The sequence below is a fragment of the Eufriesea mexicana genome, unplaced genomic scaffold (genome assembly GCF_001483705.2).
Source record: "Eufriesea mexicana isolate 0111107269 unplaced genomic scaffold, ASM148370v2 scaffold3305, whole genome shotgun sequence".
Lineage (NCBI taxonomy): Eukaryota > Metazoa > Arthropoda > Insecta > Hymenoptera > Apidae > Eufriesea > Eufriesea mexicana.
Genome location: NW_016911368.1, coordinates 153434 through 174244, shown reverse-complemented (window position 1 = coordinate 174244; position 20811 = coordinate 153434). Strand labels below are relative to the sequence as shown.

General features: G+C 32.7%; 1 protein-coding gene and 2 non-coding genes across 3 annotated transcripts in view; all 3 read right to left on the bottom strand.

Moving 5' to 3' along the window:
• LOC108550880 (nuclear pore complex protein Nup88-like) overlaps positions 1 to 12028 on the bottom strand; it is a 43838-nt gene extending 31810 nt beyond the window's left edge. Inside the window, exon 1 of the mRNA XM_017904782.1 lies at positions 11799 to 12028. Coding sequence (XP_017760271.1) covers positions 11799 to 12005 — 207 coding nt within the window. The 5' untranslated portion in view covers positions 12006 to 12028. The remainder of the gene's footprint in view (positions 1 to 11798) is intronic.
• Positions 12029 to 13773: 1745 nt separating this feature from the next.
• TRNAT-AGU (transfer RNA threonine (anticodon AGU)) lies at positions 13774 to 13847 on the bottom strand. The gene has a single exon. It is a non-coding gene; the product is annotated as a tRNA-Thr (tRNA).
• Positions 13848 to 14507: 660 nt separating this feature from the next.
• Positions 14508 to 14581, bottom strand: TRNAN-GUU (transfer RNA asparagine (anticodon GUU)). The gene has a single exon. It is a non-coding gene; the product is annotated as a tRNA-Asn (tRNA).
• Between the last annotated feature and the right edge of the window lie 6230 nt (positions 14582 to 20811).

The following is a 20811-nucleotide window of genomic DNA, read 5'->3' as shown; positions in this document are numbered from 1 at the left end:
TATAATATTAATTATATCTTCGTATTTATAAATATTGTAAACATTAATATAAATTACATTTCTATATTGAGAATATGTTTAAAAATATATAATTTTAATATTCTTTCGAAAGAAATGTATATAATTACTTAAATATGATATAGTCTGGTTGCAAAGTCAACGGAATCGAAAAAATATACCCAAATAGACAATTTGACGGAATTATAGGTGGTTGATTTTACGTCTTGTCAGAAATGTGCAAAATATTAAATTTCTGATCTTTTTTATTCAATCTTGCAACGACAGACTGTCGCTCTTGGAGAAAAATATTTTGTAAACAAAAGTACGTAAATGCAATACTTGAGAAGGAAATATTTCTAATTATCTCAAGAACTACTGATCTTTTTAAAATTAAAATTAATTTCTCGTTTCATCCTCTACTCTGTCGAATATTATTTTAATAACTCTATTCCGCTCTTTCTGCCATTCTCTTCTCAGTATTTTAAAAAGCTGATTCCTTTTTTGTCTTTTCTTTATCCCATGGTACGTTCTAAAAGACCACGCATGTATTATATAAGATTTAAACGAGGGTTGTGTCTATTGCAAAATTTTCGACGAATTTACGAACGAAAAAGGAACAGCAAATAACGAAAGAAATATTAAAAAGTACTGTTTTAAATAATAATTTCATAAATACACATTTAATTACCAACACAAAATCAGTACTGCAATTAGTCTGAAACATTCATAATATTTTACCCTACCAATCTCTTGTTTTAAATTATTGTTTAAATTAATATGATAATGTGATGATAATACAGTGACTTTGACAATTATGTATAATTAAAATCATCAATTTCTAATAATAAAATTTATCAATTTATAAAAGAAAAAAAAATATTCCTATGTAAACGAGACAACATCCATCGTATCGAGATGGAATAACAATTGTCACAATCGGAAAGAAATGGTGGTACTTTCTGCATGAAGAATGGATTGAGTGGGAGTGAATGCCTTCTCAAGGCGTTATTAGCACGGAATTATTGTCATTGTGGGAGTTGTGTCCCCTTCACTACTTATAGACCATACAAGAGGCGATAATGGAGAATATACAGGAAGGGGATGTTTCGTGCAAGCTTACTACCTTCCAAGACGCAGGACGTTTTGTATTTTAACGGGCCAGTTTGACAATAGACCCCGTTGTCCTTATATACGGTTTTCGCAGGAAGATAAAGCCACTGGTTCTTGGTCGAAAATTATATTCGTATGTACATAGGACGTGTACGAGGTACACGACCTTTTAAAGCTCTTTAATCCCTTTCCGTTTTATCCCTGATAATTATGTTATAGTTACAGTACCTCCTATTTCTTTTATTTCAGACAAATTCGTGTGCTTTTACTCGCTAATTGTAACCACTTGGAATAAAGTTGTGGCTAAGCAACTTCCAAGAAAATTGATATTGTAATTAAATTGAGAAATAAATAATTTTCTATATTATTTAATTTTTTAATTTGGTAGTATTTATTCACACTTGTAACTAAAACAAAAGTGTCAGTTTGTTATATTATTAATATAAGCAGTATGCAAAAATAATATTTTATTTAAGTATAATACATATGTATATTCTAGATTATATAGTATAATTTTATTTACCCCTGATACTATGATACTATATGAAAAAAATGGTATAGCTCCACATCAGTTTTCTATACTAAATTGGAATACTGCAACTTTTAGTATGATTTAGGAACTATCATATACTTCACAATTATTAATATATCTAAATATATCAGAATGTAAGTGAGGAGAAATAAATAAATAAATTGCATTATGATGTTTTATATTATATTAGAATTATGTTCTAATACGTTAAGTAATATTAAATACAAAATTTAATATTTAATATTTAATAATTACAGAGATATTTTATAACTTATTCGTTTCTTACATACAATAAAGAGCATTCAACATAAATATATGAAACAATCATTAATAACTAATAACTTGAGCAATAAAATTATAAGTTCCTGTTATCCATTACTCCATAAAGTTGAAAGAAATTGAAGACTCTGCTTGAACGTTATGTTTTGCAAATAAATTACATACCAAGGTGTTTTACGGACAAGAAGAATGTTATTTACATACGAATCAAGTCGAAAGTACATAAAAGTGCGTAATGAGAAATTTGTGCAACTACTGTACTATGTAGAAAATCCTTGCTTTATATGTCGATCTACATACGACCTGTTTAAACACCAACCCGCTGTATACTACTTCTACAACTGCAAACAGAAGTATCTTTGTCCGAAAGCAAAATCTCGCTTTAAATGCGAGAAAAATTTATGTATTCAACAAATTAGCATATATCTACAGATTTGCACGTTCTTCCTTTATGCGTTCGCATATTCTACGTAGAATTTTTCGTACCAGCTGTTGATATTTTCGCCACTAAATATGCCATGAAATATCGCGCAAAATCACGCGATGTATAATAAGTATTCGCAATTTTTGTTCCGCGCATACTTTAAACGTCATATATTTTACTCACGAATAACGATTTCTACAATCTTATGAACACAGTAATGTACATATTGTAAGATATATAAAACTGTCCCGCTTAACAATGTAGAACACCAGTGAGATTAACGAAAATGAAAATTTTTTAAATATTTAAATAAGCCGGAAATAATAAATTATAAATGAAAAATTATTAAAATAATCATAAAGAATCGAACTTGAATCTCTTTAATTGCACGTTTATATTGTATACGACTAAGAGATTTACATCCGTACACGAAAGTTTTAGAATTTTTAGATAATTTATTACTTTTAAGAAGGAAAATATGTACGTCAACTTTCTGAGTTAAACGTTTAAAATCATACCATACATGTGGTAAAAGGAATGCATTGAAATTATATCAGTAACATTACAAAATAATTTAATGACATGTACAGTATTTAATATACGTAGAATTTAATTTAGCAAATTGCGCAAATATTTTCATATTCGTTTGCAAAAATTAAATTGATATTTTTAGATTCCAGCGAGGCCTATAAACTAAAGCTGTAATTAAATTTTATTATCCTGTAAAATGTTATTCGACACTATCTACATACTCTTTTTGAATCTAAAGTAATACCGAATCACTTGTAGCACAAGGGAATGCTCAATATGCACCGCCATTTATTCAAAAATTTCCAAACTTCAAGCGATATCCTCTAAATAAAATCGAAAACAATTATCTGAAATTTATTAACGATCAGTTGAAATATAACACATAGAACAAAAATTAAACTCTTTGTCCATTTAACAACCCTTTACGAAAAATTCAAGTACTCTTCCTTCATAAATAAAATATCCACTGGGAAACAAACATTGCAACAAAGCACTCTCGCATTTGCTGCAAAAGATATTTTATACAATCTTTTAAATTTCATATATTTATAACATTAAACTTACGTATTAAATGACCGGTAGACAGAGAAATCAAAGAGGAAGAACTTCAAAAGAAATATCGAGATGTCGAGTAGCTTAACTGATAACAGAGAATGCAGAATTTTTAATAAAAAATTGAAGAAAGTTCGCTTAACCACTCCGGTACAAGTGTCGACTATAGTCGATAGCCAGAGATGAACGCGAACAGCCGAGTGACGACTTTAGACGACGGTCAAGAACTTTTACTTTGGTTCTGCATTAAATTTCCTAATTTTTCATTTATCAAAATAAAACTGTGAACATTTAGAAACATCGTAATAAAAACATATGCTCTACTGATTTACATTACAAGTAAAGCTGCCTGTAATGTAAACATGTTTTCAGTGCTTAAAGATTTCCTCACCACATATTTGTAAAAGAGTAAAATGGATTCATCGTCAATACACAGCACAATGCATCGTACGCACTATGAGTGCCAGCTGTGGGCAAGCTTTCGTGGCTGGTAAGCGCCGTACCGAAGTGGTTAAGCTGTATTAGATTAGTAACAAACATACGATTCACGTTCACCATACGCACAATGAGAAGGGTTAAAAATCAGATTCGTCATAAGAAACTACAAAATGAATCCAACCGACCAGTTAATCCGGACCAACAGCGAGGACACCCCAAACAGCTTAACCCGATTCCCTGCTAATTTGTATCAGCAGCAGTGTATACTGGTGCACGCATGCCAGGTAACAAACGAGAGAGATTCATAGCAGCTCCTTTCGAGAGTCGCGCTCCTTTTTCGGCATCGCGCCACTTCTCTGACGCTGGTTGAAGAAAGAGAGAAAGAGGCACGGGAGAGAAAATGTATCCGTGCCGGTGGTAGAACGAAATACGCACGGCAGAGAAGAGGAAGAGGGGAAAGAGGTATGAGTTGGTCCATGTCTACCACAAAAGCCATTGTCCGCCACTTACTGAATTCGTCCAGGCTCTCTCTCACCCTGGCGCCCGTGTCCACAGAGCACACAGGGCCCCACGCTACCAATGTAAAACACTTCCCGTGAATTTTATTGCTCTACGTACCTCCTCGTACACTTGCACGTGCAGCACCGCCTAACCTGTGCCCAGCAACTGACGGCTCCACCCTCCACCCTCTTCGTTTGCTTGCACGCCCGTGCACGGACTTCACCGCCGCACAGGGTGTAAAACAAATATGCGTCCAGGTCGGGGCTTTGCGTTTCATCGAGACATCTTCTCGCGAAACGTTATAACTCTCGTCTGATCTTTCAAACCGGGCATCGTGTTTTCCTTCTTCTCGGATAGGGATCTTCATTTTACTTTTGTAAAATGTACTCGAACTTTTTTCAAAATCCCCAGTCTAGTTGAAGAGGTTTGTGAAAATGCGAATTTTCTTGGGTAGTCACCACTATATTCATAGCATTAGTGATAATGTGACGTCAAATTGATTCAGTATTAATAGAGCTGACTTCAAGTCAAATTGCCCCCGTAAGTCTTGCAGTCATATGTCAATTTTACGTATCCTTAGATGGTGGTATATTCTATTATTTGTTATTTAACTTAAAATCATCCCTATCAATAAGGAGTCAATTTGACGTCAAGTCATTACTAGTGTTAGGAGTCAATTTGATGTCAAGTCACCGCTAGTGCTAGGAGTCAATTTGACATCAAGTCACTACTAGTGTTAAGAGTAAATTTGACGTAAGACACCACTCTAAGATGAATACAATATTTGGGAAATTATTGGATATCGAAATTTGAAGTTTCGTATTTCGATAAAACAGTTACTTCTTTTTCTTCCTTTCAATTAATGACTCGATTTAATTATACGATTTAAGTTTGTGTAAACGAGAATTATTTTTAACCATCCTATACGTGATACTATCAATACAGAAAAGTATTGAATATAGAATTTGTTTTTACTGGCAATATTGTCAAATTAATTAATGATACTATTGTTAATATTGTTGATAGTTAGGTGACTCTTATAACTTGCTTATCGATAAGCAAAAGAAATTTTTTTAAATAAAAGAATATGAATACTAGTAACGAAATAAAGAAATACTCCGCGATATTAGATGTAATAAATAAAAGTATGTGACACGTATTGAGATATTTGTTTGCAAAGGATTAAATTAATATTGATAATATCTCTAAAACTAGAAAAGCTCGAGAAGTCATCAATGTTATAATCAAACTTTATTATTTATTTATTCTAATTCAATCTAAAACAATATACAACCACCTGATGGACAAGGAGAAACTCGACCTGTATCATAATTTGGCTAAATTAATTTCACAATTAATTTCTAAATTGATTTCAAAAGTTCAATAAACGAAGAAACATGAAGATACATGTAACATAAATTGATCTGTCTTATTTATTTCACACTAGAACTATCAGCCTATAATAATAATAATAATAATAATAATAATAATAATAATAATAATAATAATATAATAAGGTATATCCAACAGGTACACAGGTACAGGTACACAGCTAATAATAATTAAACTGATATGATGAAAATTAATAATATAATTGAAAAGGCAAAAAATTTGAGATCATCCAAATTGATTCATTTGGTAATTCCACCGCTGATAATTTTCTTTTCATACCTCTTTCATAAAAGTTTAAGTATCTTTCCTTCTCAAATAAAGAAGTAGCAACTGTAAAGCAAGCATCGTAACAAGCAGTTTGAAAGTATCTCCAACAACTGAGAAACGGAGAATAATCTGATTAAACCTGGACACCTAGTCTTCTCACACCATGTACGTTTGGAGACACGCATATAGCTACGCAGCCACCCCTCTACGTGTATTCTTATTGCCACGCGGTGTACTCGCATATCCGAGTATTTACCTCTGGCAAGGAAGCCCGTTGTAGGTACAAATGTCACCGTAAAATTGCTTTTTAATTATCGTCGAGAGGATTTTGGTTATTACGTGATATTCCATTTTTTTTTCGGCCCGAGACAGGATTTTCCGTTGTTTGCCTCGACCTTGGAACGCCATTCCGCGAGTGACCACTTTTAATTTAGATAAGATAGCCTCTTCGCACTGAACGAAGTATAGAAACGCTCGAGTAAGCTAGGCGGGTTGCCATCGTGCCATAAATCGAAAAAACCCACACCGTTTCTTGCTCCTTTCAAGAAAAGATATCGCCACTCCGTGAGCGTTACATATTATTCTTCAATTTTTAAGGGCGCGCAAACGTACACACAACCTTCTTGCAACACGGATCTTTGAAAACACGGTCTTGATACAAAACGATGCAAAAGTTGAGATAGTGAGGATAGTAATATAAATTTAACACTTAATCCCTGAATTTGACAATACCATTCGCCTATAAATTGTATCTCTTTCTATAACAATTAATACGATGATAATTTTCTAAATATGTAATAGCGGAACTTTTTAACCCCGAATCTAGCAAGCTAGGTATCCACGTAAGTAGTATCCAGAAACCAAGTGTCAGTAGTTAAGAATTTAATAAACTTGGATAACCTATCAGTCCTATGTTTCATCAGTCCTAAGTTTCGCTTATCACAAAACGAATCCAATCGTGTAATAAAAGGGCTGACTGTATAGCCTTAATAGACTCGAACAATCTTCATATAGCAAAAATGTTCCCATCACACTGTTTCTATAGATTCATAGCAATTCCAGAAAACAGGATATTTCAGAGAAAGTGTGCGAAAAATCTCGTTGAACAGAGCTGAATTAGTAAACATCGTCAAATATACGAGATAGGTCGAAGAAGCCACCCTGTTTAATCCAATAATTCTTCGAAATAAAATTAAACTGGTCCAACGTTAGCAAAATGCAGATACACTGAAGAAGCAACCCTATCCGATTCGACAATTCTCGCTGAACAATTGAAAACTAGTCCAATGTTAGCAAAGCAAAAATACGTCAACGAAACCACTGTATCGACTTCGATAATTTTCACTGAACAGAGCTAAACATGTGCAACTATACCGAAAGAAAAATAGGTTATAGGAGCCAGCCTATCGAATTCAATAATCCTAGCCAGATGAGCGCGAAACTTGGCGATTCCGGAGTACAGGAAAGAATTAAAAGTTGAGGCTGGGGACGGGGCTAGAGGAAGGCTTGTTATCTCGACGAGAAGGACGGGCAATTCGTTAGAGCGGCGGTAAATTCGCGAATTAAAGAACTTATTCCATTTGGGCAGCCAAAGGGGTGTGAACGCTTCCTCGTTCGTATTATCTCGCGTGGAGCGAGAAGAACAAAAAGGGTTTGCAGGTAGAGGGAAACAGAAAGGCGAGGACCAACGACGGGAGGGAATAACCTGTACGAACGACGGGGGCAGGGGGTCTGGTGGGGTCGGTTGGAAGGAAGACGAAGGGAGAAAGAGCAGAGAAAGGGACAGAGAGGACGCGTTTAGACGTTCGTTCCGCTGGTAACAAAGATAACTCTATGCAATAAAAATGATTCAAAGTTTCCCGCGGCGGATGGTGGTTCCGATGGCGGAGCGGTTGACAATAGCGCGTCTTTGTCTCCACCCCACACCCTGATGCCACCCCGCTGCCTCTTTCGCCCTCCTCATCTCGCCCCCTTCTACGCTGCCTCGTCCGTATCCTGCGACACCTATCTTCCGGTTTAAAGTCCCGCCGTGCGCGCCAGGGAGGAACCTCGCTAACTTTTATTATTTACGACCGATATTTCAGTCGGCCAGCGCGCATGCACGTACCGGCCATAAAGTGGCCCTTGGGAGCGTCGACGATTCAATTGACTCTTAGAAAAATTACCACAGAAATGCTGCTCCTGGCCAATCGCTGCTCTCCATGCTACTCTCGACACAACTGACGGACGAATCGGATTATCGGGTTCGATCTGGGTTATTAGCTCGTGGTTAAGCTAGTCTTTCTTAAAGTAACGTAATCGCTCGAATTTTTTTTTTTGAGATTTAGGTATGGGTGTTTGAAGTGGTTATCGATGTTATTAGTTAATACCGGTGGATATATATACATAGATGATATTTGAAAAGAATGTAACGGAGAATGGGGGTAAAGTTGAATAAATCGAGGGATGGATATGATAATAGGAAAAAGGAATTACGTTCGAAGGACGAAGGAAAGCGGAAGGATACGGGGTAATGGAGTACTGCAATATAGAAAGGCTGAATAAAAATTTCTCAATGGAAGTATACAATATTATATATAGGGATTCTTTTCAATTGAATTATTTTTCGGCGAGTTATTAATTAGTGCGGAGAATATAATTTTCCAATTTACGTATCAATAATTTATAAGACAGATATACAACAATAGTTTCTTTAAAATTTGTTTGCAATTTTCCAAAATTAGATCTAAGTGTTAAACCATTGTAATATAAATTATGACCAACGATTGTCGATTCTAATACGCTACACTTTACCAACACTGAGACCTAACACCACGATAAAATACTGACAAAATCTTTATTCGTATGACGAACAAAGCGTGCAATTTGAAAACGGAAATTAATTAAAGTAATACTATCTTAAGAACCATTATCTACAGATACCATTTACATTCTGCATAAGCAATTAAAACCATCCATCTACCCATCTACCCACCCGAAACCCTCCAAATTTTTGCTAAAAATTCAGCCACAGAGCAGAGGGTGACAGAAAACGACGATAGAAGGGGTAGAAGGGTGGAAGCGGCTCCTCAGGATTTTCCCTTATCAAATCAACGGGTGAGCGAGCGATGATCGGTCCCCGAAGAGAAAGAGAAAGAGAGAGGGTGGAAGAGGAGACCCTCCGTGAGACTTCTCTATTCCCCCTCGGCGCGTACTCTTTATCTACCTACCTACGAATACCCATACGTAACCCGGTGAAGGGTCTGAATTTGCATTTTATTCGCAGTTGTGGACCGCGGGTTCGTGGGTAACGTTCCTCCGCGGTACGGACATTTATTTTAATTAAATTACTCCGGAGCGTCGAACAACCCATTTCCTATAAATTATCCCCTCACCGGTCTTTTGGTCTCTCGCGCGTCCGCTCGGTCGGTCGCGGTGGCGCGCGAGTGCACGTGAGGACGCGCGCGCGCGCGCGCGCACCCATGGACGCCCAGCCATTAATGTACCCGCTGATCCCACGGTGCCATTGAAATGAAATAAAAGCACAGGCGAGAACGAAACGTTCTGCCCATTCTCACCGCGGCGAGTTCGCCATGCCGCTTCCCTTTCATTTACCACGTAATCATTTTCCACTAACGCGCGTATGTACGTACACCGATTAACCCGCGGGACGCGAGACAGTGGGGATACGCGCATGCGCGCATCACCGACCGCGGACACGCGTCCCTGCGACCGTGTATATTGGTATCGCGGACCATAATTTAGCCAGAGCTTAATCGTTCCGAATCAAAAGTTCACCGGAGAAAACGCTTTCGCGGTAATCGTCGTAAAGCGAACGCATCGTGCCGCGGTAATGGTCTCGGTTATCGAGCAACTTCTGCTTAACCAACGGTCAAATGTCACTGTCGTTTTCACGAAGCCATTAGTACCGCCAAAGCGATCGGCTGCTTTTTTAGACGATTCACGCTCGTTCCTATGAACCGTCGGAAATTTAAGCTTATCTGGGAATGAACTTTTAACGATCGTGATTTTTAATCGAGATATGGGGTTGCGATGAGCATAGATTTATAATTCGAAGATACACGGTTGAAGATTTAATAGGCCCGTTGTTAATCGAACTTTTATTGGTTATGTTGTGTTCCATTTCTGTATTGTAAAATTTTGTACGATTGATTTGTTGAAATTTTGTAGAATCGTTTTGCAAAATTTCGTGATTTTTTATTTGTGTTCCTAATTCGAGACAAAGTTGTAAATATATAACATAAAAGTAATATAACGACACGGATTTGAAATGACGCAATAAATCTATCAGATTATCCTTATGCTAACTAAATGGTATTTAAAATTATGTTAAAAGATACATTTGTTTTGGTATTCGTTGAAAAGTAACACAATATTTAAGTTGGGGTAATATATAATAGCTTTAAATTGTATAATTTTGTAAATAAATAATGGTATGAAAATAAAAATAAACTTATGTTTCTAGTGTCATTGCAATTTCATTAGAACTTTTTAATTAAATACCTGATTGAGCAAATATAATACTGCATTTATTAACAAGCGCACATATTATACTATTGACCATTAAGTTTGTATCGGTTTCAATATTTATTATGATATAAACGAATGGTAAAGTTTGGTGATTAAAAGAAATAATAAAAAGTCTTAAGATCTAAATATTTAAGTTTAAAATCATTTACCGATTAATGTTTTTCATTTGAATTAATATAGCATCATGAAAAAAATGCAAGGGAAACAAAGAAGTATGTATTTCTATAAATTACTGTATTAATTATTACAATTATAATACTAACATTACTAAAATTTCAAAAACTTGTATTCTATAAATTATTGTTTTGTTAAACCATTGTTTTAAAAACATATACTACTAAATGATACTTAAAAAATGATTAACTGATTCAAATCATTGGAAAACATTCCCTACGACCAAAGATTTAAATTTCCATTACGGACATGAATATTATCTTATATATAAATCTACTTATGAATACAAAACTACAAAAAATTGACAAAATTGCAAGTAAAGAAATATCGCTAACTTGTAACTGCAATTTATAATGCTATTAAGACTAATATGTACAAAGCTATTCAAACGTGATCAACGCTAAAAAAATACATAAATATATATTTATTATTAGAATATATAACTATAATCATCATTGTTAGCATTGTAATTTGCTCTTATGAATAAGATTCTTAAATGTAATAGAATTAGTACATTTGATAAAATTATAATTATTATAATTATAATTACAAATATGTACTAAATTATGTGTATATTTTCCTTTGCTAATATATGTTATACATTATAACAATAAATACTGATATATTGCAAATTTTAATTTTTTAGAATCCCTTTGTATAGATTATATTTAAATAAATTGTAATGTGAAAAATAGGTTTTAAATATTAATAAATATAATACACATTGTTTACATGACGAAATATGTATCCAAAATAAATTAAATAACACGAAGGTAGTATAAATGCGACAATGAAATAGTTTTACCAGAGAAAATAAAAAACGTAAAATTTCTAACATTTTCAAATGATGAAGTTATAATAGCATTTGATGTCCAGCATCACACGTTCTGCAAGTTCAAACGTTTGGACGAAATCACTGAAACGCTTGCGCGCTTTGCAATAGACGTTATATAGGTTAGGTATGTATACAACACACCGTACAACGCAAAAGCATGCTCTATCATTGCCTGTCATTTATTTACCTACAGCATGTGTGACCTATCTATGAATTATACATTATTAACTTACCTGATAAGGAACATCACCGCTTTTTCCACGTGTTGCCCCAAGATTTAATGTCATTACACAAAAATCTCTTGCATTCCATACATACAACACGTTGTCCCGAATTTCTAAAATATTTCTCGTATCTTTAATATTTTGGGGGAAACTATTTCTCAATTCTAGGAATAAACGTTCTTTATTTAAACTATGTGGATCCATAAACGAACTCATTTTTGAACAAAATAAGGTTATAATACCACACACAACACTGAACGACAACAACAACGAAGTCCTTCACTGGCACGAATAGAATAGCAGCAGGTCAGCCAACTCTGTAATATCACATACGTGTGGCGACACTGCCGTATAAATTCGGTTCCTTATTTAAATTTTGTTATATCAAATTTTATAACTTTTATAAAGTTATTTTCCCTATATCTTTTATTAACACTTATGTTCATATTATTATTACATATTGTGTAGATACCTGCTTTTATTCATACGATTTATTACGAAATCTTTCATACATAAATATACATCCATTATTTCACTTGAAGTTTTAAAACTAATTGACAAATTTATTTGTAATGCGTATGGAATATACAACCTTATATACAAATATTTCTAGTTCTATTTTACAGCATGTTTGATTTATCAATTGTTTAGTATATAACGAAATGCAAATATGAAATCCTAAGATTTCTATATAATGAATTTTACATTAATTTATATATTATAAAGATGAAATATCGCCCAGTATTTTTGCATAATGATTAAAGAACAATATCTTTTATAAAATATTATATTCTGAAAATAACTTATCCAGCAGCATACAAATAAATGTAATCTATTGATATATGAATAATAAAATAATATTTAATTTTGATTACTTTATTGCGGGAATTAATGTTATTATTATATACTGGAAAATTATGAAAAAAAATTAATGCGCAACTATTCAGTGGTAATTAACTGCGCTTGAAGGCCCCGTTTACCTACAGCATGTGTGACCTATCTATGAATTATACATTATTAACTTACCTGATAAGGAACATCACCGCTTTTTCCACGTGTTGCCCCAAGATTTAATGTCATTACACAAAAATCTCTTGCATTCCATACATACAACACGTTGTCCCGAATTTCTAAAATATTTCTCGTATCTTTAATATTTTGGGGGAAACTATTTCTCAATTCTAGGAATAAACGTTCTTTATTTAAACTATGTGGATCCATAAACGAACTCATTTTTGAACAAAATAAGGTTATAATACCACACACAACACTGAACGACAACAACAACGAAGTCCTTCACTGGCACGAATAGAATAGCAGCAGGTCAGCCAACTCTGTAATATCACATACGTGTGGCGACACTGCCGTATAAATTCGGTTCCTTATTTAAATTTTGTTATATCAAATTTTATAACTTTTATAAAGTTATTTTCCCTATATCTTTTATTAACACTTATGTTCATATTATTATTACATATTGTGTAGATACCTGCTTTTATTCATACGATTTATTACGAAATCTTTCATACATAAATATACATCCATTATTTCACTTGAAGTTTTAAAACTAATTGACAAATTTATTTGTAATGCGTATGGAATATACAACCTTATATACAAATATTTCTAGTTCTATTTTACAGCATGTTTGATTTATCAATTGTTTAGTATATAACGAAATGCAAATATGAAATCCTAAGATTTCTATATAATGAATTTTACATTAATTTATATATTATAAAGATGAAATATCGCCCAGTATTTTTGCATAATGATTAAAGAACAATATCTTTTATAAAATATTATATTCTGAAAATAACTTATCCAGCAGCATACAAATAAATGTAATCTATTGATATATGAATAATAAAATAATATTTAATTTTGATTACTTTATTGCGGGAATTAATGTTATTATTATATACTGGAAAATTATGAAAAAAAATTAATGCGCAACTATTCAGTGGTAATTAACTGCGCTTGAAGGCCCCGGAGGGATTCGAACCCTCGATTTCCTGTTTACTAGACAGGCGCTTTAACCAACTAAGCCACGGCGCCAGTAAAAATAAACTTCTTATTTCCACTTTAACAAGACAACTTTATAATATAATTTTGTACATATATTATTTATATATTTTTTTATGTATTCGATTAATGACATATATCGAAAAGAAATATTATAAAGGACTTATTTCTCCACTTTTGAATTTGCAATTTTCCATATTTAAAACAATTACAAGTATCTCACAATATATTTTCATTACTACTAATTTTTCATTTTTATACTACTATCGTTATGAACGTTATTAATATTAATAATAAATTATGTATTATGGTTTCCATCTTAGAAAATTAAGAGAAGTAAATGATTATAAATAAGGCTATTTGTAGAAACGAAAATTTCTTTTCTTTTTTTGAATTGGATTACTTAGATTCTAAATGTATTTCCTTTAGAATGATATGTAAAAGTTTATTTAACCATAATTCTCTCACGACAGGATCTGCATACTTAAACTTTTGTATATTAACATTCAATTAATATTTGTGCACCCGTTATGAATATATAACAATATTTATAATGGTGCAGTGAAAAATGTCACTGATTGTGCTTTTTTCATAAGTGTTTCTACTACCATCATAAACAATTGAGTATAAGATTTTGTTTCTACATCTATCAAGATTATTGTACGTATGGTCAGTTAAAAAAACAAAAGAAATCGCCCCCGGGTGGGCTCGAACCACCAACCTTTCGGTTAACAGCCGAACGCGCTAGCCGATTGCGCCACGGAGGCTGTTGGTGAGACATTCTTTCAAAAAGCAAGATAGATATTTTATTTTTATTTTGTCATCTTAAAATTAAATTGGTATAATTAATAGTCTCTATTTAAAATGAAAATAGGTATCTAAAGTATCTATTCTATTTTGACATATTTAGTTTGAAATTCTAATTCAATTTTCTTATTTAGACCGGGATAAACATGTGTGGTAAGCAATGCAATGATCAATTGCAGTCTCTAACTGCAGTCTCTAATGTGACTGTGTGTACATGTATATATTTAAAAAGACACTCTACTTTTATTCTTTGCAAAGTACGAAATTAAAGATACCTATTTCTAATATTTTTATACCTTTAATCTTAAAGCATATGTCATGTAAATTATAATATATCACTTGAAGGAAATTCAACTACTTTGTATCATCTTAGAGTATCAAAGTGTTTTGATAAGAACATATCAAAGGATTTTGATAAAAGATAACGAATGTATCATTATACAATATTATAGTGAAAGAAATTAAAATGTAACAAAATTTATTAACACATTATGGAATTAAGGAAGATACTTATCAGCAAAGTATAAATAATATAAGCTCCATATGTCTATCCTAACATTAAAATTGTGGCATTCAATTTTCTTAAGCTCCACTTATAACGATCAATGAAACGCGATATATTTTTTAATTTCCATCGAGCTTTACGTATCGAAGGCTTTGATGGATTATTAAAAATGATATCTGAAATGCAGATCGAACAGATGTGCCGGACTTGGAATCTGCCATTAACGAAATGTCAAACCCTGAATCGAACGTGAAAGAAGGGCTGCGTCGAAAGAGGACTATAATGCGTGGTACGCTAACCGGGAAATAGTCTGGCAGTTGCGTCGAAGCTATATACGGTTAATTAAATGGGGTTGGCTCATTAGTAACTGTCTATATGCAAGGCGATGGCCGAGATGCGATTGGAGGGTGGTCCCAAGGTGATTTATCCGTCACGATGGATCGCAGATGTTCGACTGGTACGTGGCATAGGCCATCACAATGCTGTAATTAGGAACGCGTTTCGTTTATACGCATGCATAATGAAATCGTGTGTTTCTTTTTTTAGGCGTGATCGATGATAATGTCTGTAACTGCTGTGTAACATGCATAGATCGTTTCAGTAGAGGATGTAAAGTTAGAAGGTCTAAGTCTTGTCGAAAATGAAACAATCTTTGAATCGATTTTCCATATTGTTGTGATATATTTTAATATATTTACACGAGGAACTTGACTGTTGTTCAAAAGGGTTGTTACTTGTATTAGTGAATTAACCCTTTGCATTCGATGATTTTTTGACTGAAGAAGAGTAGAAATTCAAAAATTCTCTATTAAAAACTGACGATAATTTTCTGAGCAGTAAATAAAGAATTGTAGAATTATTTGATTTCGATACCTCGCACAGTATTACTTTACATTAAATTTGATATATTAATTAATATCTATCTTCCAAATTCTATGAAATGGTAACTGAAGGTCACCTCTCGAGTGTAAAGGGTTAAAATATTATTTTCGGAAAACTGATTATTGGCAAGATGTCGAACGAAAGATAACTCTATAAGCGAAATAAATGGTATTTCAATAACTTTGGAAGAATCTGTAAGACTATTCTGAGCAAAATTGTGCTTTGAAGAGGATGTTTCAGTATTATTGATTACTATAACAGTTAGCAAGCTTACTGTTTTCTCCCAAAAATGTCATTTTCTTATTTTTCAAATTTGATGTATATATAACTTTGATGCTTAGAAATATATCTGCTCGATTTTTTCATATTTCATTTTATAATTTGGTTTTACATTCAACAATTTTATTAAGTATTTTTAAATAATTATATATAATGTACTAAAGTTTCAAATGATATTAATGCTTGTTACAATTATTTCATAAACGTTATACTTTCATAGAGACACATTTTCTTATAATTATCTGAACAATGTGGTCGATTTATAATGAAGACACGAGAATGTTATTAAAATGTGTGCGAATTAATGGGAAATTAATTACTAAACATCATGCTATATCGATAAGTGAATAAATCTAAATTATTTATTAAGAATCCTATTAATAATGCACTATAACTATACTATTCATATCTATTAACTCTAGTCGTCACTGTTTAAATCAATCGCAATGATCTATTTTCTCATCTTTACTTTAGGTGAAATTTTCGTATCCTTTTTATGCCTTGAAATCATAATAATAAAATTCTATGTGTTTATTAAAACGTCACTGATTACGATTCTCCAGAATTATAATTTCCTAAACGAAGATAGGCAATGTTTTTGAAGAAAATAAAGCTACGAGCTATACTTTTGGCACTGGTGGTTATCCTGGTTGTCTATTTACTGCGTAGCTCGATCCAATTGATCCTAGCATTAAACCAGCTTTCTAAGGACACTTACTAGGAGAAGACACTTTGGTTTGGGCATGCTGACATTAACGGCCCGTTTAAATTGTGCGTTTAATTACAAGTAAGAGACAGTCGCCATGAAATTTATCGGTCACTGTTACCATTCCCTTCGTTCCTAATCTACGAAGCAGATATCCACGGCTAAATACAACAGAACAAGTCCTTCGCGTGCAATAAGACGCTTCTCGTTGCTTTTTAGTGCCTGTTCTCAAGCATGCGTTCAGGTTTATCAGGAACGTAGCTTCACGAATCTGCAATGACCGATTGTAAATTTTACGAACACCATGTACCAACAGTATTGAAAATTAAATATTTTTCCATTCAAGCTCAACGATCATTTCAAAATTATTATTTTAAAATAAACATCGTATTTCTGAACATTATTTCAGAAAATATATGCCAGGTTTCATAAGATTCTATACCTGTGTTAACGTTTCGAGGATCACAAATGTTTTGAATTACTCTGAAAGAAATAATGCTACTTTAGGACACAGAATATTTTACAAAAGTAGTATAGTATCTGTAAAATTGACTAATCAAAATTTCTACTTCGCTTTGACATGTTTCAATAGAAACATACTAATACCTGACGAGACAATATTATAGTAAATTTACCTGAAAGATATTATTTATTTTTCACATATGGAAGACAGTGGATAACATGCGCTAAATGTGTTTATGTGTAGGTAATGCACGTGAATTTTAGAAAAATGCTGATCGAAGTTTCGCAAGTATTACGGTATAAGTGTGAATGAAACTAAAAAGGAAATTGGAGTAAACCTTTTCAAAATATTACGATCTATAATTTGCATCCTTTACTTTTATAGACTCAAATCCAAAATATACACAGCGAATAATAGCATATTAAAAAATTATCAATTGGATTGAAATACGTGAATGAATTTCCCATCGAACGAAAATGCTGTTTGGAATCATAACACTTAATTTACGGACTGACAAGGAGAGTGAAAGTCCTTCAGGTCTCCGATTTAGTTGAAACTTTGCAGGTTTGTAGAAATCATCACGCAGTTTAAGAAAATATATCATTATAGCGACAACTACTCAACAGTTTTCGAAATATTTACGATTAAAGTTTTATTACTACCATAACTATGTATTTATTTCCAGCAATTTCAAGTAGAGTAAGTTACAAGTTTTTATTGAATGTCTTATATTTATATTTTCAGAGCAATGAAGAAAAGGATAAAAAATAAATTGAGAGATACAAAAAAGGAACCGAAGAAAGTAGAAAATTATAAAATAAATGATGTTGAAGATGATAAAGATACAAAGGGAAATGAATAGGGAATAAAGAACTCCTTGTGAGGTTTAGGACGAGAGACAGAAGCGGAGATGCACGATAAGAGAGATAGATGCAAGATAAACCAATATCTAGAGTTATTAGGATAACTCATGTATTTGAATAGAATCATTAGCAGTAGTGTATACACACTATAAATATTGTTATAAATATATATGGTCAATATAATGATAATTATTACGTGATATGTATTACGAAACATCTTTTTCTCGCAACGGTCCGTTATACGGACATCTAGACACATTCTAATGTCTATATGTCATTGTTTATTATGTCGTTAACCATTGACGTGTATATGTGAAACGTTCAAAGTGAATAGAAAGAACCTAAGCATATAATCATTGCAGTTTCATTTTTTCTTTACCAAGAACAAAATCACGCATCTTCATCTGTGACTGTATGTTCGTCTATAATTAATTCATCAACTTTTAAAATTGCATCGCAAAGGCACAGCCTTAGTGAGCTTTCTAATATAATTCTGGATATGATTTCGTTGTTATTTAAATTATTATTGGTGATTATTGCATTATGTGTTTGGACTGTTGCCGAAGATATTAATGATTTATCTTTCCATTAGTATAATGGAATAATTAATAATTCAATAATTCGTTAATAATTCAAGTTCATGAATTAATTATAGAAATTTGGAATTTTTCGTAACAGAAATATATTTATATTCGCTTCGTTGATATTATTAAAAGTAAGAAACATCGTTTGATATTTCACATCGATACTTTAGCACATGGCTATTTCAAAGACGAAGCATCTTCCCGCAAAAACGAGGCACAGCTTTGCCCAATCGCAGAACACTTCCAGTCGACGCGATCCAATATGCCGGCAACACATGCTGGAATATTTACATGCGTTAAAGTGAAACTTTCAGTCCCTGAACAAAACGTTTCGTAAAGTAGCGTTATCCTTGATAAGTCTCTTAGTTACTGCAACTGACAAAAGAAATTTCAAGAATAATAATACGCAGTATCAGTTATTATTTCGGATCATTGAACGACTTTTGTAACATCGTTATGATATGTACGAAAGGACTACAACACAAGATTAAGAAATTGAGTGAACTTTACCAAGAACAGGATAAATAACTGTGAACATTTGTTCGGCGGTAATATACTACATGTGGAAAAAAGTGAAGGTGCGCATGTGAAATAAAGTGACGGAAGTACAAGTGCCGGTAAAATCGTGCTACACAGTTCAATTTTATCGTTTATATTTCCGTAATTAGACTTTCGTATTAGGTTTTTTCACTATAACAGCGTTGATTAGGCTTTTCTCTATATCATTTGTCGACTTTTCTGTGATTTCCACCATTCGTGTCCGAAAAATAGTGTCGATTGTGCTATTGGCTGTGAAATCGTGCTGCGCAATTGACTTTTTTCTTTTCTATCTTCGAAATTAGGCTTTATGATTAGGTTTGTTCTATATATCCGCGTAGACAAGAATGTTTTTTAACGGGATTGAACATTTATTTTCCGTTTCGAACGTGCGTTTTCGAAAAATAGTGCCGAAAGTGTCCGTGGCTGACAAATCGTGCTGCGTAATAGACTTTTTTCTTTTCTATCTTCGAAATTAGGCTTTTTGATTAGGCTTGCTCTATATATTCGCGTAGAGTGGCATTTTCTCTATCGGGATTGATTATTTTTTTTTGGATTTCGTTCGTGCGTTTTCGAAAAATAGTGCCGAATATGTCTGTGGCTATGAAATCGTGCTACGTAAATGACTTTTTTTGCTTATATTTCAGAAATTATCCTTATGGATTAGGTTTGTTCCATTTATCCATGTATATTGAATACTTCTTTAACGGGTTTGATTGGGAAAAGAACCATTTTATTGACTGATTTATAAATGACTAAAGATTTAATATGAAATATTATTGCAGAAGAATTTTTTTTTATTATAGGAGACTGACAAACATGAGTAGCATTTATATGCAAGAGCCAGCCACTAAGGGTAAAGTAATAAGTACCATTTAATAATATTTCAATTGATTATATATCTGTTTTTAAAAATTAAACCGATATACAATATTAACTTTCTAACTTTCTATATTAATATATTAAATAATTTCTAATTAGAATTACAATAATAAATAATAAATTTTAATAAATTTGATTTTAAAAGTATTTTACATTAATCAAACTAATATATTTGTTATAACTAGGTTGTAATGAAAACAACTGTTGGTGATATTGAGTCAGAATTATGGGCCAAAGAAACTCCAAGGGCAAGCAGAAATTTCATACAATTGTGTATGGATGGTTATTGGGATGACACTATATTTCATGGAATTATCAAAGGATTCATAACACAAGGTGGTGATCCCACAGGTACAGGAGAAGGTGGCAAAATATATAGAGAACTTTTTAAAGTGATAGTATATTTAAAAATATAATGAATTCCTTTTTTATGCAAAAGTAATAATTGGATATATATGTTTTAGGACAAATTTCATACAAGATAAAGTT